This window comes from Pollicipes pollicipes, unplaced genomic scaffold (genome assembly GCF_011947565.3).
Source record: "Pollicipes pollicipes isolate AB1234 unplaced genomic scaffold, Ppol_2.1 Scaffold_2555;HRSCAF=2994_pilon_pilon_pilon, whole genome shotgun sequence".
Lineage (NCBI taxonomy): Eukaryota > Metazoa > Arthropoda > Thecostraca > Pollicipedomorpha > Pollicipedidae > Pollicipes > Pollicipes pollicipes.
Window position 1 is genome coordinate 46,941,722 of NW_023596136.1, and position 27,173 is coordinate 46,968,894.

Consider the following 27,173-nt stretch of genomic DNA (forward strand, 5'->3'; position numbering starts at 1 on the left):
CACTGGTTAGTGCGTGCACCGGTGTAGCAAATGCGAAGATAATGCACGCGGAGCGGTGATGCCCGGCCGCAACTTTGTGACGTCACTGTAATAGCGAAGGGAATGTGCCGGGAGAATCCCCGGATGATCATACCTTATTGCATGGCCTTGACTTCCCGTATTACACGAGGCGGGCGAGCCCTGGCCGTGTAAGACGCTGAGCATGTCAGTTTCAAAAATCGGTTAAGGGATCAGCTGAAAACGTTGAGGTGGTGTGCTCCGGAGACCTGATTTTTCCCCGGGTTTCGGTCGCATGAATTTGCTTCCCGGGTGTTAGAATTTAAAGAGCGCGCGCCACGCTCACGTCACGACTGAACGAGGGATACTGCCTGCGGGTTACAGCCGAATCTCTCTACTATAACACACATAAGCTTTCCTTGCAATGCATTCAGTGTCCAGGTCTGTTGCTGCTCACCAGCACATGTTTAACTCACCTACAGTCCAACGACACCAACGCGCCCACACACCGGGCGACCTGGCCAATCCCGCGCCCAAAACAATATCGTCTCTCGACGTACCGGAGAGAAGCGCGGAGAATATCTCGCACACGGCACGATTCAACGTTTCTGGATTATGCGTAGAAATCATTGTAACACAAGACAAATTAATGCGAAAGTATGTGACGTAACGTTACATGTACCTCTAAAAAGGTGAATTAATGAATGAGTTATTTTCGTTCTTTTTTTGATTGCATGTTGAAATTTTATTGGAAACTATAAAAAATGTATATTGTATGGAACTTATCACATGTAATGGTGACGTTAAACATCATCCCAAACACTCAATCGGGCACGTGGAAAACTAAGGCTCCGCGACATTGACATATAAAAGATAGGTCTACGCTCCGCGAGTCTCTGGCTCTTGGGGAGGCGTTAGCATCGGAGAGAGGGCGTATTTTCCATCAAGAAATCCGAGCTGAATACGTGACGAACATGCATAAAAGGGTCATCAAACAAAAGTATGAATTTTTTTCCATCGACCTACGGAGCGCCCTCACAGAATCATGATCTGAGTATGAAGCTAAAGCAAGGCTTCTTGTTCTCCGTTGAGCAGAACTTCTGCTGGTGTATTTATATTATCATTCACTTTTTTGAGATTTAACTTTTGTTTCAGCCGGATTTTGCTAACCAATATTTTTTACAAAATCACTACGGTCCTAAGCAGCAATAACAAAGCCGATAAATAACCTACAGCGGCTCTGTCATTGAGGACTGCCCTTGCGTGCGCGCCATTTATGTAGCCTAACGACCTTGTTTGGAAGGGCCAGGAGCCTTGGGGCCAAGTCATCTAACGTGAGGCCGCGCGAGGAGCGGGGGTGGAGTGGTTGGTTTGTGGTGTAGATAAAGGCAATATATAAATTTAGTTTAGAATTATACACTGTGAAAAGCATTGTATTAGACTCGACGTCGGTGAGTAGATGTAGTGATGCTAACCTTATGCGACTGGATTGCTATGTGAGGGTGAAACAATTCCTCCGCCCCTGGTGCGTTGGCATCCGAGCCCCGATTACCCAGCAGCCTGACGTCAGGCGGTGTAATGTTGTACATAATTTAGTGGATAGGGTGAGCAAAGAAATCTTTCATCCCCCTGAAATGGAGCAAACCATGTTCTCCCTGATTTTAATAAAGTTCCTTTTTCTCAAAGTTGGGGAGGGGTTGGCATCCTAGCCAACTGAATAGGGAACTTCACACTTGTTTCCAATAAGTACACCTAGGTTACAAAAGCCTAGGCGAGGGTCAGGGTGTACTTTCCTACCTACTGTTAGAAAAAATCATTGTACACCATTCATCGTGGTTAAGGCAGGACATATTGTAAATAATCACAAAACAGGTAGATTCATGCTCTTACCTTCAAATTTTTATAATTACGATGGTGAGCTCCCAAGCGCAGCACACACACAGCACCCGCGACACCGGCGCCGTTACTGCGTGCGGTCACAACATTACTGCGCATCAAGCAGCATCAACAACCATAAAAATGTACCCGGCCAAGGTAACAAGAATCCATGAATCCTCAACACCAATGGGACGATGGGTTGCAGGGGGATACACTAAGTGTTCTGATACATTAGGTGCTGTGATATATTAGGAGTTGCAATACATTAGGAGTTGTGAAACACTAGGTGGTTTGCTTTGGTTCCCCAAGCCCAATGATACATTAGGTGTAGTGACATATTAGGTGTAGTGACATATGATATATTAGGGTTTTTGAACATTAGGCCTTATGATTTATTAGGAGTTACAAATGTTAGTGGCTATGATAGATTAGGGGTTGTGATATATTAGAGGTTATGAACATTAGGCCTTGTGATACATTAGGTGTTTTGAACATTAGGTGTGGTGATACATTAGGGGTTACACACGTTAGGTGCTGCGATAATCCCCCCAATGGGCACAGAAAATTGTGATCATGAGGCGGATTGGGCACCAGAGATGTATCAGACCGACATGGACTGATGACATTTGTTTACAATGCCGAAAAATTTCATACCTTGCCAAGCAACTCGTTGAATGCTGGTACTCACTCCCCAGCACGCCTGGCTAGCAACAGCAGCACTGCACATCAGAAAGGAGGTAACCTTGGGCATAAAACCGCTTTGGCACCTATATGGTCGATGGGTGTCCTTGGTGACAAGTGAAGGGGACGAGCGCTGGAGGCAAGTGTTGTGAATTATGGACGCCTCACATGAAATGAGAGTGTATCGTGCATTGTGTTGGTAAGGTTATCTTACCATAAATCATGGCATGACATTGTAGGTAATATAGGTTGACATCAAGTGATTAACGACCATTATAATTTTTAGTGACATTTGCAGTGAACCAGAAGCAGTGATGTGCATGGTGGTCAGACAGACTAATGCACAATTGATTCAGCTGTCTTAAATTGCTCAAATTTGCCCAAATTTTGGCTGAAGAAATGTTGCTGCCTAGTGTCCCCTTGAACCATTGGATGGCCTGGAAATGATAATGAAGAACAGTGGAGGGAGACATGTATCAAATGCAAACAACTCAGTGAACATGCTGTTAGATGTACTGCATCATGATATGACTGCTTTTGTGCATTGGATGGCACAAATATGATGATTAATATGATACACATAGGATTGCACACATGATGTACAGGGCAGTGTAGCAGGTGCCTACCCCTCCCCATCAGTTCTGAATATGCACAAAGCCTCATCAGAGTGAGGGTTGCATAACCATGCCCAGCCCATTTATGAATGAGCAGTTGTATGCAAGAACTTAATATTCTTGCACCTGCCAAGCCATTGTATACTGTACATGTGTTAAGCCCCCAATGCCTTAGAAAAACAATTGAGGTGTTTTATGTGTGTATTAAAGGTTTATACTACTGATTGCTTACAGAGTTTAATATGAGGGTGCAAATTTTGTCAAGTCATAAGCTCTTTGTGAGATCATGCCTGAATCAGGCCCCCTCAGCTCATGTTCCACTAGGCATGAGGGGCATGGCAGGTGATGCATCCAGGATCAAAGAACCTAAAAAGGTAAGTTGAGGCAGCTTATGGTTTACGTTTAGACTGCAATTGGTTTTGGCATGTTTGGGATGCGTGTTGTTTCAGTACATTAGCTGTATTGCTGTTTACTTTGCCTAAATATAATGCTATACTTGAATGAAAATTATGGTGTTTTATTATTGTCATGCATAATTTGTTATGCATGCATTTATGGTGTGTTTCATCAAATAAGTTACTTAATAATAAGTCTGAAAATGGTGTTTGGTGCATCCATTAAGCATGTTATGATGTGAAATTTCAGTATGCATGTATTATGACTTAACAACTTAAAAATTACAGCTTTCAGGTTGTATCAGGTGTAATTTGTTCAATGGTACATCTAATCATCTAATGTTTGGTCATTGCCAGATCTTGAACCAGTGGTTTTATGCCTTGGAGCTAATTCCTATTTTTGTTCATTCCTTTGTGGTAGGGAAGGAGAGAAAACTAGTCAAAATCCAAAATAACCAGCTTAATAATATACAGTCCAATATATGGCCAATATAATAATGGAGTCCAATGGAGTCCAATAGAGTCCAATATAATAATAAGAGTCCAAAATAACCAGCTTCATTGATCTGTGGTCTGATGAATAGGGTAGTGTTTGGTGCTCATTTCAAATTTGTGATAACAGGAGCTGCATTATACACCTTCCATGGGTTTTTTAAAGGTCAGAATAGATCACTAGCCCAAAATGACACAGCCAACATTTCATTTTTAGTAATACACTGCATAGTGTAATCTTTGTCGCCTATTCAAATGCAAAGCTCAAAGCAGTCTGTTATGATTTTGGTCATGATGACATTTGAAATGTCAAACAAGGTCATTGACCTTAAATGAGCATATGACCTTTTGCTTAGGACAGGTATCTAGGTTCTGGGGACACTCCAGAGACTAAATTGGAGTTTCACACTGTTGGACCTTATTTTACCTGAAGGTCATGACCTAGGAATCTCAAACCGATCTAAGTGAGTTCATGTACAGGCCAACACACCCTATCAACTTCATGGTTCTAGCTCTCTTATTTCTTGAGATCTCAGCAGGTCAAACTTACCCCCACCTGAGCAAAAGGTGTCTAACTGACCACCTGGGCACATTAAATTGAAGTTAAATAGCTGGTGTGAGCAGCATGAAAACTTTATCACTTCCCGCTGATCGGCACATTCAGGTGTTTTTTTCTTGGTCTGTGAGGAGTTAATAACAACACTGAGGAAGCAGTGAGCTATCCACACCAGGTTCAGTTGTGGTCATTAGCATTACAGCCCTTCATGTCCTTTGCACCAAGGTAACCCCAAGCAGGGCAGAAAGCATTTGTCCTGAGCCACCACTTCATAACCATCTGACTTTCACCATTCCAGCATGCCAGACTGGAAGCCCTGCGGGCACAAGAATTGGCACCGTTGAGCAAGTTCTTGACGGACAGCTTTGGCCGGTTCCATGACTACCTGCGTATCTCGCTCTCAGAGCGCTGCAACCTGAGATGTGAGTCATCTGCACACACCCTGAGGGGTTGCCTTGGCCATGATACTAATATTGCACTTTTTGGCGGCCAAGTACGTGCTGCCTGCACTTGCCAAACCACGAAAATGATTTTCCACAAGCAACATCAGTTTCTACTGTCGGCCACTCGCCACCACCCATGACGGTGACGCCGTGCGTGCGCATGCGCGCAGGCCAGTATTGCATGCCCGAGGAGGGCGTGCCGCTGACGCCCAAGTCGCACCTGCTCACTGCTGAGGAGGTCGTGCGGCTGGCCGGCCTGTTCGCCGCCGCCGGCGTCACCAAGGTCCGGCTGACGGGCGGCGAGCCTCTGGTGCGCGCTGACCTCGCAGACGTCATCGGTGAGGCGCCAGCGGAGGCGGACGAGGCTGTCAGGGTGTACAGGGCAGCTGACATCAGTGGTGTGATGGTCAGGTTGTCTGGTCGGGGGATGGGCAGACACCAGCCAGGATGGTCACCGCCTGTGCTGACGTCTCTGGTCAGAGGGGGCGTGCCTGGCGCGGGCTCTGGTCGCAGGGGAATGGTGGTGGAAAGGCTTCATCCGCGGATGAAGTGTTCATGGTCCGGTACAATCCAACCGAATGGCTCCCCATTCTGCTGCACCAGTATGGGTGTGATGTAGCGACTTGCAGAACGTTATGACAGCCAGTGGTGTTCACACATTGACAAAACTTATTGCGTTCCTGACAAAACTTATTGCGTTCCATTGAAAGACAACGCTAGAATGTGACGGGAGGTGTAGCACATGTGCCAGGATGTTATTATGCATGCAGGTGACAAGGTGGACATTCATTCATGACGCAGTGGATAGCGTTTCCCGCATCCTGAGGTCTTGCGTTGACTCACGGCCGCCATGAATAATAGATTCACAAAACATTCCAGCTGGCCTCAAAGCCATTCCCGGCATCCAGTGGGTCGCCATGACGACCAACGCTGTTGTGCTGCACCGCCGCCTGGCGGCGCTGCAGGCAGCCGGTCTTGACGCAATCAACATCAGCCTGGACACCCTGGTGCCGGCCAAGTTCGAGCTGATCACACGTCGGCGCGGCTTCCATCGCGTTTGGCAGAGCATTCAGACGGCATTGGCAGCGGGGTACGACCCGGTCAAGGTGTGTGAAGGCGACGGAAGGCCAGAGCAGGACCTGTCAAGCGGGCCCACCGACGGCGTGCTGTGGGCACTGCCTGCGTGCTGTAATGGTGGAGTGGGTGTCCGTGCTCGTGCTTAGGTGTGAGGGTACTTGTGATGCTGGTTATTTCTTCTAGCCTGTGTTGTTCGGCGTCCTCAGTGAAAAAAACGTGGTAAGGATTTGTAGCACAGCAGGGAGCACTTGTTAGTGGCTTGTGGCGTGATGGGAGACACCGGTTTGTTTGTACGCCAACTCGTTAAGCTAGCTCCAATGAGCTCTTTGTCCTCCAAACTATTGCAACCTCCAAGCATCACCTGTAGTGAAACACAGCCGCCCTTTAAACCGTAGCCCCCGTCCCGTGACCTCTGACCCCCTGGGACCTGACTCCTCGCGCCTGACCTGCCGACTGTGTCGCAGCTGAACTGCGTCGTTATGCGCGGCGTCAACGACGAGGAGCTGGAGGACTTCGTGGCGCTGACGGAGACGTTCCGGCTGGACGTGCGCTTTATCGAGTACATGCCGTTCGACGGCAACCGCTGGAACGACCGCAAGATGGTGCCGTACGCTGAGATGCTGGAGCGGCTGCAGCAGCGCTGGCCCGAGCTGCGCCGCATCTCCGACCGCGCCAACGACACGTCCAAGGTGGGTGGCGTCTGTAGTGATGGGGGGGTGGGGGGGGGGGCACATCTACTGCAAATGGTCAGGCAGCTTCCATAACTTCTGTACTATGAGGCACAGGGGCGGATTAAAGACGTTCTTGAAAAGGTTGGACAGACTCACAACGAAAGGTGTTGGGAGTCAGGCATGGTCATGTTAGAAACGTCTCTGCAAAACATTCTGCGGAAAGAAACTGAAAAACTTTGAAGTTTCTACAACTGGAGGCTCACTGTTTAAAACGGTAGACAATTTAATATGTTGGCGTTCCGCCCTAAGAACCGCACTCAAGTTCCAATCAGACGACGGCGGGCGATGGCAGTGTAATGCAGAGTGAGTGGTGTGTCACAGCATCCAGGGCAGCGTGGCCTGTTATCGCCAAACAGGCGAGAGGGGAAGAGGAAAGGGTTTGTTGATGTGATAGGGCGGCGCCGGTGGGACGTTTTGTCCAGAGGGGCGGGGGGAGGGGGCCAGCGGGACAACCCTGCGGAGTCGGGATTGTAGGGGACTACCACAGCTAGGTACTTTAAGACCAGGAGACTGGAGAGAGTCGCGGCACCATTCAGAACTCGCTGTGGTGAGAGGGCGCCACTGAAGAAAAAACATTCGAGATTCCGCGAGTCGCTAACCAAGCCGGCCAAAGTTTGGCGTCTGATGTGAGGGTCGAGTAGGCTGTTGACTGACTTAAAGTTTATGGACTTTTGATGGATTCTGCTTTGCGCGGAATCGATTCGGACTCAGACTAACAGTTCCTGCCGTTGGTCGGGCCAGGCCAGCGCAAGTTACCTTGACCCATTCGAGGCATGACACAATATTCATATCCTACTTGAGGGGAGTGTTCCGTGTTTGTATGGGACTTGAACTGAAATGTCATTTCAAAGATTATTTGGTGCGGTTCACAGCACCGCCCTTCTTAAGCCGTAACTACAACCTTCATCTTCTGAGTTATACGCCGGCGAAGATGTGCACATCATTTCGTGCAGATTATTTCAAGGCCATGTAGGCAAGCATGACGTCATAGCAACGTCATTCTAACCCTACCACCCTATAAGCCATGCGGCGTTCAAGCCCAGTAAGAATATTACCGCCGAGCCGTTCAAATCTTGCGTCTGTGAACACGATTTCCAAATAGAATGGACGTCAATCGGCTCTTAATCATGTTGAGCAAGCTGCACAAGTTTCAGTCACGGATCATGTTTTGCGCTACCTAAGATAAGAAGTCGGACATCGTTGCTGGTTATTACGGAAGTAAGACGTGTAATAGAATAACTCAACAAAAGCGCCATAACCGAGTATGGGGAAACAAGTAGCATCGTAACCTTTGGGGTCAATATGCAGAGATACCATGAGAAAGGGCTAAAAAGCGGGCTTATAAAGATGCTTAGTTCAGCAGACACCTCCATCACTGCCACCGCCAACTCTCGGCGTTTTAAGTGGTAATAAGCTGGTAATTAACTGTTAAATTGGCTACATACAACGCTAATTTTTGACATAGTATGCTGCGAATATGTGGCACGTATGTTTTTTTATATTAACGACACATTGAGGCCTTTTAAATGCTGAAAGAGTGCACTATTGATACTCTATTTCCAGTGGAGTCAGCTAATTGATGGTGCCAGCAAACATGCCTCAACCTCATCCAGCTTGATATGCACAGACGTTCAAGGAAATATATTCGTCATTGACTCGGTGAAAAGTCTTGTTGATTCCTGAGTTGCTCCCGGCTCTACCAGACATTAAGCACAGGCGTTTTGTAGGGGATCCGACGTGCGCGATGTGCTCCGCGCAGTGCGGTCTTGTAAAAACCGGTGGCAAGGTGGCTTAAAGTTGGCTTAAAGTGTCAGTTTTGCTATTTCTCAAACTGCGTCTTGTATCTTGCATTGTTTGTAGGTACCATGATGCAATGCCGGTCTTGTTACATGCAAAGTGTCATGTCTCGTCTTGCCTCATCTAGTCTTGTCTCGTGTCGTCTCGTCTTGTCTTGTCTTGTCTTGTCTTGTCTTGTCTTGTCTTGTCTTGTCTTGTCTTGCCTTGTCTTGACTTGACTTGTCTTGTCTTGTCTTGTCTTGTCTTGTCTTGTCTTGACTTGTCTTGTCTTGTCTTGTCTTGTCTTGCCTTGCCTTGTCCTGTCGCGTTCAGCCAGGTGAAGACCTCCCGCCGTAGACCACTCGCAATCGTCTTACACATCGGCCATGGCGTGACAGCTCAGTGTCCGTCCTGCCCAGCGTGACAGCTCAGTGTCCGTCCTGCCCAGCGTGACAGCTCAGTGTCTGGCCTGCCCAGCATGACAGCTTAGTATCCGTCCTGCCCAGCATGACAGCTTAGTATCCGTCCTGCCCAGCGTGGCAGCTTAGTGTCTGGCCTGCTTAGCGTGACAGCTGAGCGTCCGGCCTGCCCAGCGTGACAGCTCAGTGTCTGGCCTGCCCAGCATGACAGCTTAGTATCCGTCCTGCCCAGCATGACAGCTTAGTATCCGTCCTGCCCAGCGTGGCAGCTTAGTGTCTGGCCTGCTTAGCGTGACAGCTGAGCGTCCGGCCTGCCCAGCATGACAGCTTAGTGTCCGGCCTGCCCAGCATGACAGCTTAGTGTCCGGCCTGCCCAGCGTGACAGCTCAGTGTCCGGCCTGCCCAGCATGACACCTCAGTGTCCGGCCTGCCTAGCGTGACAGCTCAGTGTGCGACCTGCCCAGCGTCCTGCACCATCCGAGGGGCCCCATGTGTGTGTGCGGCCATGCGCTGTGTCCCTGACCTGACCTGACCTCTGTCTCACAGGCGTACCAGGTGCCGGGCTGGGCGGGGCAGGTGGGCTTCATCACGTCCATGTCGGAGCACTTCTGCGGCAGCTGCAACCGACTCCGGCTGACGGCCGACGGCAACCTCAAGGTCTGCCTCTTCGGCAACGCGGAGGTCTCGCTCAGGTTAGTGATTTGCTGACACTGCGAGGGGGAGGCTCGCAGGCTTTCACGTGCCAGGCGGTTTGGATATTCACATCACACATCGGCGATCGGTCGTGCCCGACGCTGGTGATTAGATCCGATCCGTGATACTGCTACATCTTGTCATTCATAGGCATGACGGTCTGTGGTTATTGTGTTTGTCAAGCCGGGTGATGCATTGTATAAAGTGATGTGTACCTCTCATGGCTTGGCCCTTCTGGCCAGGAACGTAGCTAGGGGGGAGCTCGTCCCCCCCCCCCTGACCAGCTAAGATGTTTACGGAAGATGCCGGACAATTTTGCTTAAACTGGGTCCAGATGCGCATAAGTCCAAAGAAAAGGTGACTCCCCACCCGCTGATAAAAATTATGGTCATGTGCATGGTCCTCATTGGGCCGGGATGCCTTCCAATAGCGCTCGCAGCGTGTTGACTGGATGAACTCCTCCCCGCCAGAACACCCACCGTTCCCAATATCACGCGGGGCGACCAGGCTCAGTTCTGCCGAAGCCCTCTCTGTTGTTGAGGTCGCCGGGTTGCCAGCTCTGTCAGTGTATTGATCTGGGATGAGCGCGCTGCGTTCGCTCTGGTGACGCCTGCGACGGTCCTTGTGCCGGCCATATCAGATGCAGGGTCAGGTGTCGGCGACGTGCATTGGACGAGCGTAGCGCTGTGAAGAGAGCTTCTGGGTAAAGCTCGGCGGATGTTTTCAGACCAGCGGCGCGATCCTCCGTCGTGCTTGGGAATCAAATCGCGTCGCGACCGGGTAACGCAGGGCGTCTGAGGGTCGTAAGGGCTCTATCAGTGTGGGTATGTGCAGGAAGTATGGCGGTGGGTAGGCTTGCCGCTCCGTACCCTGTTGGGTCATTTCAGTGTGCTGATTTGACGCATTCCACAGGTGGCTTTCGTGGTGATGTGGCGTCGCACTGATATATGATATGATAGGTGATATCAGATGCCTGTGTTGGTGATTTCTTTTTTGTAGCGTTGCCGCGCACGTCACTGTATTCGGCGGCGAAAGAGATAATGTGTCAGTGGTTGCCCTTTGTTCTCTTCAGTTAACAACCCGAGCGCCCGTGCGGTACGACACAAGCGTAATCACCCGCACCTCAGGACTCGGGCTGTCAACCGGCTGGTTGCGGCCGAGTGGCCGGGACTGGCACTGCTGCGTTGGTCGTGCTGGTCCGGTTTGAAACTTGGGTGCCGGCATGCGCGTCCAGGGAAGCGCGTCCGGAGAGGGACGGATGTCGAAGAGCAAAGAACACTGCGCTGTCAGATTGCACAAAAATATTAACGATAGTTGGTTTTTTGGATTAGAGCCCTTTCGACCAGAGATGATCATTTCAGGGCCATGGTATGGAGGAAAATGGTTAACGGTGGAGCAGAGTCGCTTGCGCCTGGGGGGCCAACCGGCGGGCTTTAACCCGCACATGCGCGCTGGGTACCCGGTCGGGGTTCCGCTTCCCGCGGGGCTCTCGGCCCACTCGCGGCTGACGTATGCAACCTGCCCCGGACAATCGAGGTGTGGGAGGATATAGGATGAAGCAAGATAGAGAATAAGAGGGACGGATGTGATATTAACGGTATGGCTCGGTTCGACTACCACACTTGACAGTAGCAAACATCCGCCTAGTTCCGGTAGTCATTGTGCCAATAGCGGCCAAACACTGGTTAAACTGTCAACCGTTCTGTGGTAGGCATATCACTAATAGCATTACCTAACATTGACAGAGCAGCGAAGCTATGGGGACGCACACAGTTCTCACCCGACGCACAATGCCACACACACAACAGCCCTCGTTGGCGCCACCTATTGGTGACCCACACGACTGAGTGTTGACCTCCTGCCGCCACAGCGTTCAGTTGGTGCTGTAGTGTTTTATCTTTGATAGTTGATATGCAATTTATCACGTCATTTATATTATCTACTCTGTTCACGAAATCTTTTCACGAAGCCGTGTAGGTGCAGTTAGTTCTGTGTAGCGAGGTAAGATGTTTTAGGAATATAAAGGGCAATTCCATCCCCTGAAATCGCTCGAATGTTAAAGTATCGTTGGGAGGGGGGGGGGGGGGCGGGGGGGGGGGGGGGGTGTCAGAGATTCCAGTTCATTCAAAAATGCTTCACACACGAAATAGTTTTTGGTTTCACACAAAAATATGCAGCTTCCATGCCCACTTAATATTTTGCTACGCAAAACTACGTAATCTTTTGGAAGTCACATGGTATGTCTGCATTAGACGCCTGTGTAGTAATTCCCGGTGGTAGTTCGGGTAATGCATAACATCCACCTTTAGAGACGAGGTTGGGACCGGAGCGCGGCCCCACGCGCCGGTCCAGCTGACCTTTAACCGGTCATTTCCACCCGCTCGCCAAGAATAGCGCAGCCCTCACTGCCGGATGCCTAGATTTGGCCATTTCCCGGTGCTGCCCCGCGGTTTAAGTGCTGATGAGAACACGACGGTGGTGACGTCTCTGAAGGCTTTGCCGCGAAAGCTGCTTCCCGTGCGTTCTGGCGGGCCCAACGTTATTGGATGTTGCCATGGTTACAGATTTTAGAGGGACGCCACGTTTGGCATGATGCCAGAGGAGTGTCTGACGTTTGTTAACTGGGGGGGGGGGGGGGGGGGACTAAGCGGCCGACCAAACCGATGTTAACAGCCCCATGCCCAGAGCCTATGGCACCTATCGACATGAAGCCTTCACCATTCGATGCCGCTTAGCCGATAACCCATCATTTCCAGAACGTGGTGACATTGGGTCAAGTCAAAGGTCACCAGAAATACAGCAAACCGAAAAAAGGGTTTGCAGACAACCCCACGCTCCGAGCCTATGGGGCTGATAAGCATGAAACCAATCGATGTACCATAGTCAATATTCAATTCTTTTCAGAACACGGTGACCTCAAGTGAGGCCAAAGGTCACCAAAAGCGGCCAAAGCCACCTGAAATTAGTTAAGAGATAACCCCATGCTCTGAGCCTACGAGAAAGATCAACACCAAACCTTTACCAATCGATTTCCCATAGTCGATAACCTAACCTCTCCGGAACGTGATGGCCTTGGGTTGGGTCAAAGGTCACCAAAAACGGTCGAAACCACCTGAAATTAGTTTGCAGACAGCCCCATGCTCCGAGCATACAGGAATGATCAGCACCAAACTCTTACCATGCCGGCACTAAACCGACACCAAACCCTTACTTTCATGCTGATCGGTGCCATAGGCTCAAAGCATGGGTCTGTCAGCAGGTTTGGTCGGCCGTTTTGCCCCCCCCCCCCCCCTTGTTAATTGGGTTATTGGGATGCTGTGCACGGTGGGACGTCAGAGGAGGAGCTGATGTTTTGTTGTCATGGCGATAGGAACCCTTGGAGCGGCGGGATGTCAGCGGAAATCTGATTGTGTTTCCCATGGTTACAGAGACGCTTTGCGTGGCGGAATGTCGGAAGAAGAGCTGATGCGTCTCATCGGAGCTTCCGTCGGGCGGAAAAAGAAACAGCACGCAGGTAATGGCGGCTGCGGCCAAACAGTCGTTTGCAAGGACATCGACCCTGACGGGCCCTTTTACCTGGTCAACTGAATAAACTTGTCGGTGGGCCTTGAAGTGCCGGTCGCGAGTGCACTCTCTGTTGTGTAATCGGTGGGTGTTTGTTGGCTGCCTCGCCTGTCAGCGGGAGTGCTGCGCCGATCTGGCGGTGGCAGCGGCAGCGGCGGCGTTGACAGCCAATAGAGATGTCCAGGGATATGGCAGCACAGCGGTGGGCGTCGGCACGGAGAGCCGGCAGAGGAAATGCACGATTTCATGAGTGATTTACTAGTTTTAGTGACTTATTTGCTCCGACACATTTTAATTTTTTCTAATGTTTTCACTCCCCAGTTACTAAGCTAATGCTTTAGGTGTGGTGTTCTTTTCCATGAGAGTATTACCGTCGTGGATGAGATGGTTTCGGCGTGCAAGCTATTTTTCCGTGCACTCTTTCTTCAGATTGTGGCGCTCGTATTCTAGGTTTGCGGGGGCCTCGCACGTGACATGGTCTGTGGACCCGCAAGCGCCCCTCATTCTAACTCAGTCCCATCAGCTGGATGCTGGCTTGCAACACGCGTCCCTCACGAACGCCCTTCACGATGCCGTCTCTTCGCCATATTCACCTCTTCTACGACTGCTCTTGTCTTGACCTCACTGCGTGCCAACCCGGTGTCCGCCGGCGACCTCTCTCGCGGCCCCAGTCAGCTGAGCGTGGTTTGCAGGCATGCTGGATCTGGCCCACATGAAGAACCGGCCGATGATCCTCATTGGTGGGTGAATGCGCTTGTGCGTGGCGGCCATTTCGTGAGTAGCTGTGCTCGGCTTCACTCTGTCCAGAGCTCTGTCCGCTGCGCTTCGTTGGCACGCAGAGTGGTAGTCAAACTCCGGCCCCTGTATCAGCACCGCATCCAGCTGCATGCACGTTCATTGCCCAACTGGGGGCTGTGTTGTGTTGTTTGTCTCGACAGGTGAAGGCCTGCCATGTTCCGGAAAATGGGTTCGTTGCGTGTGTTGATGTTGAGCCCTCGGGCTGAGGACGGTCCCCGCCAACTTTGTCGAGGGAAGGGGTAGGTAGCTGGCAGGTAAGTGGTAGGTAGGTCGTAGGTATGTAGGTAGTAAGTAGGTTGTAGCTAGATAGATAGTGGGTAGCAGGTACCTACATCTATGCTAGGGTTAGAAAAGGCTAGAGCGACAAACGGAACGTGGCTCGATACCCAAGGAGGCTCACGACCGTCGTGGTGTCTGGGGTCATGGCCAAGTTGCTAAGGAAAAATTAAATTGTGTTGTTCAGTCGGTTTTTATATTATCAGGACTACATGTACTTGATTCGTGTCAGCCAAGAATCTTTGGAATAGGCCAACATGGGTCAGAGAGGCAATCTGCTGTTCTTTACGTCAGAAGTGTCCCTGCCAACCAGTTGTTTCTTTTTCTTGGCGGCACCCGTGGATGGTGTCGGAGAAGATTTGAGCAAAGCTTGCATATCGGTTTCACCTTGGTCAGTGGCCTATGTTGGCTTTTCTGAGGTTAAAATACAATGTCCGGAAAGAATGTAGTGCTGATTGAAGGAATGCATCGGGCTAACAGTTAACGAAACAGGAACACAAAAATATGTGGGCCAGATCTCAAGGTCATGCAAGGGCAAAGGGGCACTATCCTAATATGGTACGCCTGGTTTATCGTAACCACTCAGTAAGCGGAATTATGAACCAGAAGGGAAAATAGGACCGTCAGATACCGACAATGGTGCACAGTGTTTCAAAATGCGGGCCTTCAGATCAAGTAAGCTTAGTGACCTTTTTACCTTGAGGCCAAAGTGTAACCCGCGCGTGGAGAAACGATGGTTTGGAAAACACGTCAGTAAAGCTGACACACCATGCAAAAGTAGACCTTCCCAGGGGCTGTAGTTAACGGTCAAGTTGGGTCAGTGACCCACGCCAGCCACATGTTACTGGAGGGAACAGGAGTAACATCGTCTGATGAGCAATATATGAAGACCGCATGAAGACCACATCGCAGCGCATTGCCGGAGTATCTCAAGTCCATCCACGTTTCAGTTCGACGTGCTGAAATTAAGGCTGTCATAGATTGTAACCTTGCATGACCTAGGTTTACAAATTTAGAGGAACGTGAAAGCAAGGTAAGAGAAGACACTGGAAAATGGTCGGACGATAACGTGAGCCGTGTTTCAGCTGTTCCCAAAATTGTCATGGAATCAGATACACATCCTTCCTCCTACCGCCAGTGCGGGTTGACAGTGTGTCAAGAATGGCGCAATATCTAGTTCGGAGCCGTCCATATATTACGTTACATGTGGAGAGATGTGGTTTTGATGGAGCGTAAACGAAGTGTAACAAGGGTGAGGGGCACTTCGTAAGTTTGCGCACAAGTGTGAATGCAAATCATGGTTGTCTTTTTAAAATAGTTGCCCAAAATATGGTAATGAACATAACATTAAAGTCGCCAAAAATATGTCACATAATTCATGGATGACCCCTTATCTGTGGAAGCTTTCATAAACCTAGACGATGTCCACGTGGTTATGCGTAGAACGCAGTGCACATTCTCTGGCCAGTGGCATACGCATACAGCGCATACGTCGCGCTAAGTCTAGATAGCCGACAGCCTGGGTTCACAACTACCACAGAATCTGTCAAACAGTACAGTATTTTTTTTTGCTATGTGACGTCTGGTGTCTAGCAACAGGCAAACGACTGTGATTCCTCAGTTAAGGGCATTCCACTGTAATTAGCACACCGAGCCGTCCGCCCAGTCGATTAAAGTTGCATTAATGACCATGTGCGTGCCGCGTCCCATGGTCATCACGGACTTTTTTATGCAAATGTCGCGATTATGTCATTACAGGAGACGCCACGGTCCTCTCCATATCCAACACCGTGCCCATCCATACCTACACAAGCACCAAAAACACGTTACCTTCGGTGGCGCGGGTGGTGGTTTTCTGCCAGAATCTTTTTTCCACGCACTCAGATATCCGTTGAGCTTATAGGCTGGGAATGGTGAACGGAATCAGGTAAAAACATATAACGCCGAAAACCAGAAGTGTAGAGTGTTTGTGTCTAGTCTAGACGTGTGTCCGTCTCGCCTTCGACCGAGGTGTTTCCTGGCCTGGCTCCTGTCTGTTTGCTACCTGTGTCTTTTCGTTACGTTTCTGAACTCAACTCTGACTATATCGCCCGTCCGTGGTTGCTTACTATGCATAGGGCGCCCATGATCAGCTGGCCTGCTATATGTTTATGTTCATATTTAGTAAGCGCCGTTTTTATTGGTACTACCACGCTTCCCTCAGCCTTTTGAATGTGAGGGCTCTGCCTCAGACGCCCCCTGGCTATTGCTGTTTTTTGGGTGGGGTTGGGTTGGGGTGGGGGGGGGGGGGGGGGGAGGGCCCCGGCTGACGCACTAGCCGGGCATTGGCACCGCACTACCCGAATCACGTCGTGTTTGCCGCCTGCATTCCCCCGTCGCCTCTTCCTTTGTTTTTTTTTCGGCGCATCCGGACGCAATCTCGCCCCGGGAGCATTCTCGTGTCTGCCCACGCTCCCGCCGGAGCTCCGGCCTAACTTGATTAGGCCGCCCAAATGCGAGTGTATGGGACTGTACGCGCGCGGCGTGCGGCCGCACTGGCCAGCCAAACAGGCTCGCGCTCCAGTGTGCCACGCTGCTAGCGCAGATGTCGGCTCGAACGTGGCGAGCGAAACGCGTCCGCCACTGCCAAGCCCACCCACGTCTAAGCCATGCATGTGAGGACGCACGCGTGTCTGAGCAGTCGGCAGCGACGGCGGGTGTTGTTTGGTGTTGGAACTGTGTCGGCTGTGTCCGCTGACGTCTGGGCGTGGTCGGCAGGTCCCACCGGCACCGGTCGCCACCGCCTCGGACGCCGCGGCTCCAGCGTCCCTCGTCCCCTCCTCCGCTTTCCGACGAACGGCGGCGCCCGGCTTCTCGCCGTCCGCCAGCTGGGCGACGACGCCACCAAGCGGCCTCCGGTGGCGTCGCCGGACGAGGAGCGAGGCGGTGACGGCGCCGAGCGATCCTCGCGGAAGTCGCCGCCGATCGGAGGGGGCAGCGGCGGCGCCTTCCGCCGAGATTACTGGGACCAATACGCTAGCTACTACGGCACCACTCCTGTCGCAGGTGTCGATCGGTCGGCTGACCGGCCCCATGTGGGACCGGCCGACTCCTCCGACCTGCCCGTCTTCCCCTCGCGGGGGTCGTCCGGGCCAGCCGCCTCCCGTCCCGACGCCCCGCACCCTCCCAGCTCGCAGCCGCTGCTGGCCGCCGCGGAGCCTAGCGCGGACGGCGAGCTTCCGCGCCCGGCCCCGGGCGACCCGCTGCCCTCGGACGTGGGCGAGCTGCTGAGCCGCGGCCAAGCCCGCTGCGACGGCGGCGAGCCGCGGCGCCTCACCCACACGGATGCCGCCGGCCGCGCCGTCATGGTGGACGTGGCCGGCAAGCCGTTCACGCAGCGTCGCGCCGCCGCCTCCGGCCGCGTCCTGCTCGGTGCCGAGGCGTTCGCGCTGGTGCGCGCCAACGGGCTGGCCAAGGGCGACGTGCTGGTGGTGGCGCAGCTGGCCGGCATCCAGGCGGCCAAGCGGACGGCCGAGCTGGTGCCGCTGTGCCACCCTCTGCCGCTGGGCCGTGTGGCCGTGACGCTCACGCTGGACGCGGCTCACGAGGCGGTGCTCGTACGCGCCGAAGTGCGCTGCACCGGCCAAACCGGCGCCGAGATGGAGGCGCTGACGGCCGTCACCGTCGCCGCGCTCACCGTGTACGACATGTGCAAGGCGGTCAGCAAGGAGATCGAGATCAGTGATGTACGGCTGGAGGCGAAGTCGGGCGGGCAGAGCGGCGACTACCGGCGAGATCGGCGCTGAGGGCAGGGGTCCGGCTGGGGTCCGGCTGCGGGAGGGGCGTGCTGCACGCGGCCAGGCGGGAGGTGGCGAGTGGGTGCCGTCGCGCAGAGAGTGCAGTGCAGAGAGTGCTCAGGGAGGTCGAGGGAGGCGGACGTGGACGGAGGTAGAGGGGCGATGCGCGATATGGAGGGTGTCGGAGCACTGGGATGCGGGGGTAATAACGGGTGATCAGCTGTGTGCCCAATCGTCGACGCCTTGGATGCTCGAGTGCAATGGTTCCGTCCGTTGGGGGCGAGATTGAAGTCGGTGAGATTCGCCCGAATTGTCTCGGATCTGTGACAGTCTGGCTGTGACGGATGTCGCTGTGTTGGACAGGAGGCTTAAAGTTGCAAAAAAATTACGGGTCGGCGTTCTGCGACAATAGCCGGGCATCCAATGTGGATAGATATCGCATGACCGCCGAATTACAATATAATTGTTAAGAGTAGCCACATTCATGTGCTGGGCACATGATGAGCTGACGCATCCTGCTGCGATCGAGCGTTATATAATTGTGTTTGGTTGTGGGATGCTTCCGTTATCACTAGACTAATTCTAGTTACCTCATAATGAACCCGTCCTGTCATTTGTTCGTACTTGACCTATGGCAGATGCCAAGTAAAGGTCGGGTAACTAATCAGGTATTGGTACCCTGGCAGCATACGCGCCGATGGTACCAGATAATGGCTACATGATCGACGAGTTCGCTGTTGGGCGTTGCAAAGCGTCACTGATGCTTGTCGACGTTCGCTGGAACGTTCGGGGGGCGAGAGGCCAGCCGGGGATAACGGTGTTTGGTATTAGTCTAGTCGCGTAGGGCACTTTTATCATTGACACAAATTACTCTGTCTTGTATGTACGGTTGCCATTACAAGGCGGCCCGTGGCTGACTGATGGAATGGCGCACGTACGGTTAGCATAATCGGCAGCTTAGCTTGTTCGCTTTCCGTCTGTGATGAGGCACCGTGCTCTGCCACTCAAGCCTGCCTTACGACGTGTACCTGGCCTGTGTTGTGGTTTTGTCGAAGCGAATGCGGTATTTTACGGCCGCGATCTTCCAGGGCTATTGTAAATCGGCGTTATTCTTAGCACTGGTTGACGCTGTGGTACTCAAGATGCAGTATGCATCCCGTCTCAAATACAATCCGAATCAACTGGAAACATTGTCTAGTCGATAAGCGACAGGAACAAAATGTAGCGATAAGATGCGGCGTTCGGCTTTACCGAAGCACCCACTTAGTTCGTTTCATTTCTTCTGAAGAGTCCTCGATGAAGCAGATAGACCTAGCTTGAGACCATGGTTTCACATACGCTTACTTGCAGTTACCTCGTGTAAGGCGCGAGTACAAGATGCGGCAGGCGAGCGTGGTCAGGTGACGTGTGCCCTCCCGCTGCCGGGCCAGCCTCTTCACTCGCTGCCCCGTGCGCCTTCGCCGCGGGGACGATCGTGGGAAGGCTGCAGCTGTACGCCGCGGTCCGAATTCCCGGGGTCTCGCTGCGGGGCTGCGCGTCCCCATCTGCCCGCGCGCCGTGCCGCGCCGTGTCTAGAGCGCCTGTGAGCGGGCAGCGTTTGCTCCGTTATGTTGTCATGCTGGACGGACTCACTCATTAGCCCAGCTAAGTCTGCCTGGCGTTCGCTAATTGGTCCGTTCTCCCGGGCATGGGGATGAGCGACAGTTTCGACACGCCACGTGCCAGAAGCTCGCTCATAACTAACACGGAATTTTGCGCAGCGTTGGGATCCACCACATAGCTCTAGGGACGCGATGACGTAGGGACTGCTACTTCCGCTTGTTGGGTACTAATGACACTTGCCACGCAAATACCGGAGACGACATTTGGTATGCCAGGAGATGCTGGTAAACATGCATCACAAAATCGTGACGCAAAAACTTATTGATGCAGTGATATAGAGAAGCAAGTGCAACCCAGACAGCTGCGCGGAGTAAAGTGGAGCGTGTTCTTGATGCTCGAGCACGGCTGAACAAAGTGTGCCCACTGTCTAAGGTCTGGAACATCTGAGGTACAAAATACAGGCCCCTGGGTGTAGTGTCTGTGCATCCCCATGACAAAATATCGGAGGCCGATCCAAGTCGGCGGAGCCAATGAGGAGGTCGTTCATTCTTAGTCCGCAATTTCGTTTTCATTTTAGCACCGTCAATAGCTTTCGACAGAAATCTACAAAAACGTGCATCTTACATTACACCACGCCTGCCTACAATGAGATCCATCGCCGTGGAGCAGGTATTTGTGTAAGGCGACAACAAAATAGTTGAATGTGTCCGTAATGGAACCAGTACGACCAATAAGGACAAGACTGAAAAGCGAGACAAGCAAATTCGACGTTGATATGTTCATTGTAGCTGAATACGTGTATACGCAAACACGTGACTCGTTCCGCTTTGGCATCACGAAAAAGGTATGATAGCTATGATTTACAACTGAGTGGGCAGCGGAAGGACATCTGTGTAGTTAATCCGCGTAGACACGTAGTCAGTGACAGATCATTTCGTCATCTTTTGGAGATCAGCGAAATTCGAGGACAATAACAGTAAAAATGCATTTTATGTGATGCAGTGTATGAAACATTCCCCCCCGTTTAATATATGAAACCGATGTTACTTAGGCGTCCTTGGAGCCACATTTATCAGCTCAAACTTTGCTAATGTATGCACTCCTTCATGTAGCTCAAAACCCGCAGCACAAACTGTTTATTACCATGTCGACGATGGAAAGCATTTTTATGTTCTAGGGAGCTGGCCATATGTTTTGCTACCAGATAGCGTCGCTCCTCAAAGGTCCACGAACTTCACTGGGTTCGCCGCTTTCTGCTACCACCAAATATCTTTCAACATTCGCGTCAAGCGATGTCACCCTTACGGTTTATAGTTCATGCATACGCTGCTGCTTCGCTTTTAACCATACGCTGTCAGGTCAGCGACCTGCAAAACACAGCTTTCTGCTAGTTTTGTCGTACGTAAGGCAACGATGCCTCGCCGTTCGAGTCGCGTTGCCTTGGTTGTCTTCGATAGCATTTGGGAGCCAACTCTAACTCGCATTGCTGCATCTTCTCCAAAGTTCCTAGCATAGAATGGCAACATTCATCAGTCTCTAGAAAAAAACGCGCGATATGTACATGAACTACGCCTGTCCTCCACGATGCCTAGAGAAATATAGTTCCCCGATAAAACAAATTCAAAATCTAAAAATGGAGTGCCGGAAATCGTGACCTTTTCGCAAGATGGACGCACCAAGTTCCTGAGGGCGCCACATTTAAGCGTGGCCCCTTCCTAAACAAAATCCTAAATCCGTCTCTGAGTCTGAGTGATGTTGAGAAGCTCTCAAGAGATTTGGATTCCCAAACATGACAGGCGCTGTTTAGTCAACTATGTTGGTGTATCGTAGGAACCGTGTTGAAATCGAGCCATTTATATAGCTCGCTCATTGTCCGTGATCCTTATTTCCAAACTAATTTGCAATGACTTGAGATACCTAACCTCGTAAAAATGACGCTCACAGAAGGCAAATGGCCGTTTTGATGTTCCATACACCGCCACATCGTCGCTGCGGACGCCCACCAGCTGCCAGCCCCCAGCTATAGCGTCGGTCACCTACGCAGCACAGACCGCCTTAAGGCTACCAGCGGCAGCCTTCGCTTGACGCGCTGACGCCTGGTAGAACAGATCATTACGCGGCAACATCGGGGCCAACACTTCCGGAACAGCCAACAGCCGTACAGTCGCACCACGCGCGGCCGGCTCTTCGCGCGGCGTCGACGCTGGCCGACCGCGACGCTCTCGCCAGCGGGTCGGATCTTTCTGCCCTCTGCCGGTGTCCGTGTCGGCGGCCCCGTCTCCGGCCGGCTGTTTCGCCACTCGCGAATCGTGAGCCCACGCCAGCTGCGGCGCGGCCGGCGATGCGTGCGGGCCCTCTCCCGACGCGTGCGCGACCGCAATGCCCATGTCCTGGTCAGGTCAGCCGCAGGCGGCGGCGGTGGCCCGAGGTCAGGCCCTGCCTGCCCGGCTGGAGTCTCTTCGGTGCCGGCTGCTACCGCCTCCAGAGCGGCAAGCGACGCTACGCTAGGAGATCGCCTGAGTGACGTGGCTTTTCGTGCTCAAGCATCTCTAGTTCGAAATATTGCCAGTAACGACCACCAGGATAACAGCTTTGGTGCAGACTGAATTATTTGCATAGCTTTGTTTAGAACAGTTCCAGCTTGATTTCTGGTTGATTTTCAGTTTGATTTGATTTGATTCTGGGCTGCTTTCGAAACGTGTTTCAAACGTGGGACGCTCCCTTTGAAAAACACACTCATTAACATGCGCCCGGGTGGCCGGTTGAATACCCTTCGCTCGGGTGGTGGGGTCAATTTGACCCCCTCAGATCTCCGCAACTAAGAAAGCTAGAAATAATAAGCTTATAGGGTGCGTTAGCCTGTATGTGAACTCACTTGTGTCAAAATTTGGAGTTCCCAGGTCATGACCTTTGGGTCAAATAAGGTCAAACAAGGTCCAACTCCAGATTGGCATCCAAAGTACCCCCAGAGCCTGAGTACCTGTTGTAAGCAAAAGGTCATTGATGTTTATTCAATGTCAATGATCTTGGTTGGCCTTTCGCAGGTCATGGTGACTAAACTCATAAAAGACCGCTTTGAGTTTTGCACGTGAATAAGTGTCAAAAATTACGCTAGACAGCATATTCCTAAAAAAGACATGGACCTGGGCCATTTTAGGTCAGTTAGCTATATCAGCCCTTAAGAAGTCTACGGAAGATAATAATGCGGTTTCTATTATCAAGAAAAAATTGAAATGAGCACCAGAAACTCCCAGTTGAGCAAGGGAGTCCATTAGGACCTTTTTCGGATTAGAATGGGCCCTCCGCAGGCTCAGAATTGTCCTCTTTTGGTCAGAATGGACACTTGAGCCCTCGCCAGATTAGAATGTACTTTTATAGGCTTACATAATCATTTTACAGCCCGAAATGGACCTTAGCATACCAGAATAAGCCCTCCACATGCCGTCCAAGTTGGGGGACGCCGCCACCATCTCTCAAGGTAGTGGGGGGGGGGGGGGGGGGGCGAGCTGCTCACTCTTCCCCCTCCGCCCCCGGCTCCCGCGTCCTTGAGCGTGCCCACAGATCTTAAGTAATGCTTAATGTTTTTCAGCCGTTCACTAAAAATGCACGTTCTGTCGGCGCGTAACAAGTTGCGTTGCCCTCGTAATTCATGTGCGATATTTTCGGCCAGCCACTCGCGTTTTATGCCGCATACCGCCTTGTGTTTTGGCATTAACACTGGCCGTATGGGGTGAGAGGGAAATAAAAACAGCGTTTTTTGTTCCCTGATTGGAGAGAGTTACATGGCGGCGCTGAAAGTCTAAATAAGTGGAAACTAATAGGACGCGGCAGAGCATAGGCGGAGCTGCCGCGTACAGTTTATTTATTCAGTCTTCAAGAGCGGGGCGCCATTTCGATCCTTTCTCCTCCAAGCGATGGACGTTGATGGGTTAACCTCACTTGTTGGTTCATGGATGTGACCGAGTTTTGCAAACGACACCAGTTTAGCTTGTTTGTTATGGTGACATTAGCAGCACAAAACAAAAACTTGGGCTATGCAGTGCATGTAGGTCCTTTTCGGTTATTCGCCGGTTATTCACGCAGGCCCTTGTTGGATCTGGATCCTGTAAAATATATTCTTCTTGTTTGTTAAACAAGATGACATATGTAATCAATGTTTCCTCTGTTGCATTTCATGCACTTTTGCATACACATTTGATGTCCTTCACTCGATCATTTCATCTGATGCCAACCGACGCTGTCTTGGACATTGGAAAAACACATAAAGTTCGAAATCATAACCTATTGCTCACGTTGCAGGTGTCGGGGCTGTCACACAATGTCTTTCAGGGAAATGTCTACAAAATGGAACGGTGTCACCTCGCGTTCAGCATCTTTCTTTTTGCTAGAATTGTTGTTTTGACGCAGCAACTGTTCCGATAAGGTATTCAGTTTACATGGGCCCAATCGGAGGCATCTGCCGCCTGTTTGTGCTTTCATTATAGCGATGTTTCGGTGCACGGTTTATAGAAGAAACAAGGCATATGTCTGGTAATGCTTCAGCGTTTTCCGACTTGTTGCACTGAATATTTACTTTTTAACCACAGTCTGCTGTTCGTTCCTTGGAAAAATAAAACACGAGAGCTGCTTTGGTAAGGCTCAAATAAATTTATTGAAAGTAAACGGTCGAAAGGAATATCTTTAGCTCGCCTTTGACCATCGTGCAGCTAATTAGGAGCATGCACTTATGGCGTAAAACATAATAAAGCGTTTGCTTATGTCATCACTATATAAACTTGCGAATGCGCGTAGGATTACCACAAAACTTTCAAACCGCCCAATCCGTGATTTCCGTCAACATGCTTCGCTCGCCTCCGACTCACTCCATGTCAAACTTCCAACGAAACCACCGCCACCGCCATACCCAACTCTTTCCGTCGACCCCCTCCCTCCCCAAGGTCGGCCTATTCCGGTGACACTCTCGGCACTGTTCCTCGCATCCGCGTGCCTCCCCGCGTCCACCTCGGCCGTCCCCGGGGAGTCACAGCAGCGCAACTGCCCCTTGCGGCGGCGCGGTCGGGGGCGCGCGCCGCCGTCACTGGCGCCAGGTGAGTTCGTCGTAATCGATGCGACGCACGCGGCGAGGTCCGGCCGGGCAGAGGCGGCGGCTCGTGCTGCGTCGGTCGCCGCCGGCCCAGGTCCGTCAGCACCTCGTCCGGGACGAGAGGAGCCGCGGCTGGCGAAGCCGCACCGCCCGCTGCTGCCCGGTGAGTGGCCGGGACCTGGTGCCCGGGCCGGGCCTCGCAGGAGCCGCGGCTGGCGGAGCCGACCTGCCCGCTGCTGCCCGGTGAGTGGCCGGGACCTGATGCCCGGGCCGGGCCTCGCAGGAGCCGATGTTTGTGTGGTTTGGGATTTGGCGTCCAGCTAAGCTGAAAAACCAAAACCTGGAAACTACCAGCGTGGGTTGGCTTGGCATGGCTCTGGCGCTACTAAATTTTACCAAGTTAGATCAGTGCGTGATGTTTCAGGTCAGGAGCAATTTTTGCTGGGAAAACACCGTTGTGTGGTCCGGCTCTCGTGCGGTCATGTTCAGCTCATGGATTTCATTGATTTTTTGGGGGGGGAGGCGCATCAGCTGCAAAGGCCATTTTCTCCCAGAATGTTTTTCATGTTCACGGCAACAGACCTGCCGAAGTAGTTTTCTGGCATTATTTTCCCCAAAACCAGCCGACAAATCGTTCCTCCAATCAAATGCGTCCTGTTGGAGCTCTAGCATTTGAGCTTACAGGCTTTTCTCATTGGCACTGTTCTTCCCTGACTTGAAAGTCATATTTGGGGGTAGTCATTGACAATAACTGCACAAAGACGTGAATGGAACAGTTTTGTGCCCTCCTTTTTGCCATGCACTCCCACTCGCTGATGAAACAAAACACTGAACGCTGATGAACGCTGATGAAACAAAACACTGAACGCTGATGAACGCTGATGAAACAAAAATCGAGCTCACTTTATTCAAAAGTTGAATATGACTTCCGGTGGGTTTGTATCTGACAGACGGCATGGTATACTGAATCTGCTTTTGAAGAGTGAGCATGACAGACAAGTGTTTGAAGTTTGAAGAAGGCAGCATTGTGAGATATATTCACTGATGCGATGCAGAATGTGGATCGATAAAACGAGCACCTGCCGATGAAATATTAACGAACGGAGGAATGTTGACAGCAGTCCGGTCATGCTATTTACTTTAAGGCGCTCTGAAAATTATTTGCGCTGGTTGCCCTGTTTCAATATCAGTATATTGCATGTTGTGTATGTCATATATCGTGCGTATCATCGGGCTTCATCCCGCCACCCACCCATCCCCCACCCCCAATCAGGGGCGAGCGGAGTTCTTCGCCACGATATACACTCGCAATTTGGGGATCAGGGGGATTGCTTCTGGCTGGCATCTTATTGGCTACCGTGGACAGCGGTACATCGCGCACAAGGAGTGGTATTTAGCGGCAGGGTTGAGGAATAACCGAGTGGATATGCACGGTACGCAGCTGAGACAGTTGTCGGTGCCAGGGAAAACTAACAGGCGCACATTGATGCGCTAGATGCTGTGCTTTTTAACGTTTGTGGCATCAACGCAGTCTGTTCGCACGGTGCGTAGATACTGTGAATGGAGCTGGGAATCGGTCTTAAGAATCTTGGTCCTCTCCAGTCACAAATCCTGGCTGTCCCCACCCCTCCCCCTGCAAATCCTGGTTGTGTACGGTGAATTCATAACACCTACCTTCAAAGTCACAACATATTGGGAACTCATGACGTACACCTAGCTTCCGTAGCTCGCTGACACTAAAGCTATTAATCGGTCTCATTGGAAGCATTCTGACCTCTTTTTGCCGAACCCGAATTTTCCCGTGTCTTTTCCCTGTCTGCAATGGGATCCGCACCTCTCCCGGGAGGCCTACCGTCTGGCCGCTGCTCTACATGCCATCCGGCCAGGCGCGCGGCTCGTGCACGTCCTTATTGAACTTCCGGATAACTTTTGAGCCGTCCCGGAGCTCCTTATGCAGCATATGAGGGAGACGTCTGCAAACTCTCACGTTATGTGACGTGCTCCCTAGTGTTCCGGTGTTCCTTAGCATTTTAAAACAGAGCGTTCTTAGATCTGTCACGTAGCGGGTAGTGCTCTTGACCTTACGCTTACTATTCCGCAGACTCACGGACATGTCATAGCGATGCATGATGCATGCCGCGGGCTCAAAGTTAACCCACGTTTAATGGCGCCGCCTGGCCGGTCCAGCGGGAACCGGGACCGGTCACGTGTGACGTCCTGGGCGAGAGCCAATCAGTGGCCGGAGCCGTGCGAGACGCCGCCGGTCTCCCACGAGCCTCGTCAGGGACCTACCGCCTGACCCGAGCGGCCTGCTGATGACAT

At 51.7% G+C, this 27,173-nt stretch overlaps 1 protein-coding gene across 1 annotated transcript; it reads left to right on the forward strand.

Moving 5' to 3' along the window:
• The first annotated feature begins 1,375 nt into the window (after window positions 1-1,375).
• On the forward strand, window positions 1,376-19,354 carry LOC119102153 (molybdenum cofactor biosynthesis protein 1). The gene is made up of 11 exons (XM_037225506.1): window positions 1,376-1,448; window positions 3,405-3,544; window positions 4,912-5,035; window positions 5,227-5,394; window positions 5,936-6,162; window positions 6,598-6,822; window positions 9,606-9,751; window positions 13,181-13,266; window positions 14,009-14,056; window positions 17,148-17,671; window positions 17,705-19,354. Exons 2-11 carry the CDS (start codon window positions 3,413-3,415, stop codon window positions 18,173-18,175), a joined length of 2,151 nt encoding a protein of 716 aa, XP_037081401.1. The 5' UTR covers window positions 1,376-1,448; window positions 3,405-3,412; the 3' UTR covers window positions 18,176-19,354.
• The last annotated feature ends 7,819 nt before the right edge of the window (window positions 19,355-27,173 follow it).

What these genes read in the sequence shown, in the direction of transcription:
- LOC119102153 (XM_037225506.1), top strand. Translation starts at nt 3,413, where the DNA reads ATGAGGGTGCAAATTTTGTCAAGTCATAAGCTCTTTGTGAGATCATGC. An exon ending in AGAGCGCTGCAACCTGAGAT is followed by an intron (nt 5,036 to 5,226) that starts GTGAGTCATCTG and finishes GCATGCGCGCAG; the next exon opens with GCCAGTATTGCATGCCCGAG. An exon ending in CCGGCCGATGATCCTCATTG is followed by an intron (nt 14,057 to 17,147) that starts GTGGGTGAATGC and finishes CGTGGTCGGCAG; the next exon opens with GTCCCACCGGCACCGGTCGC.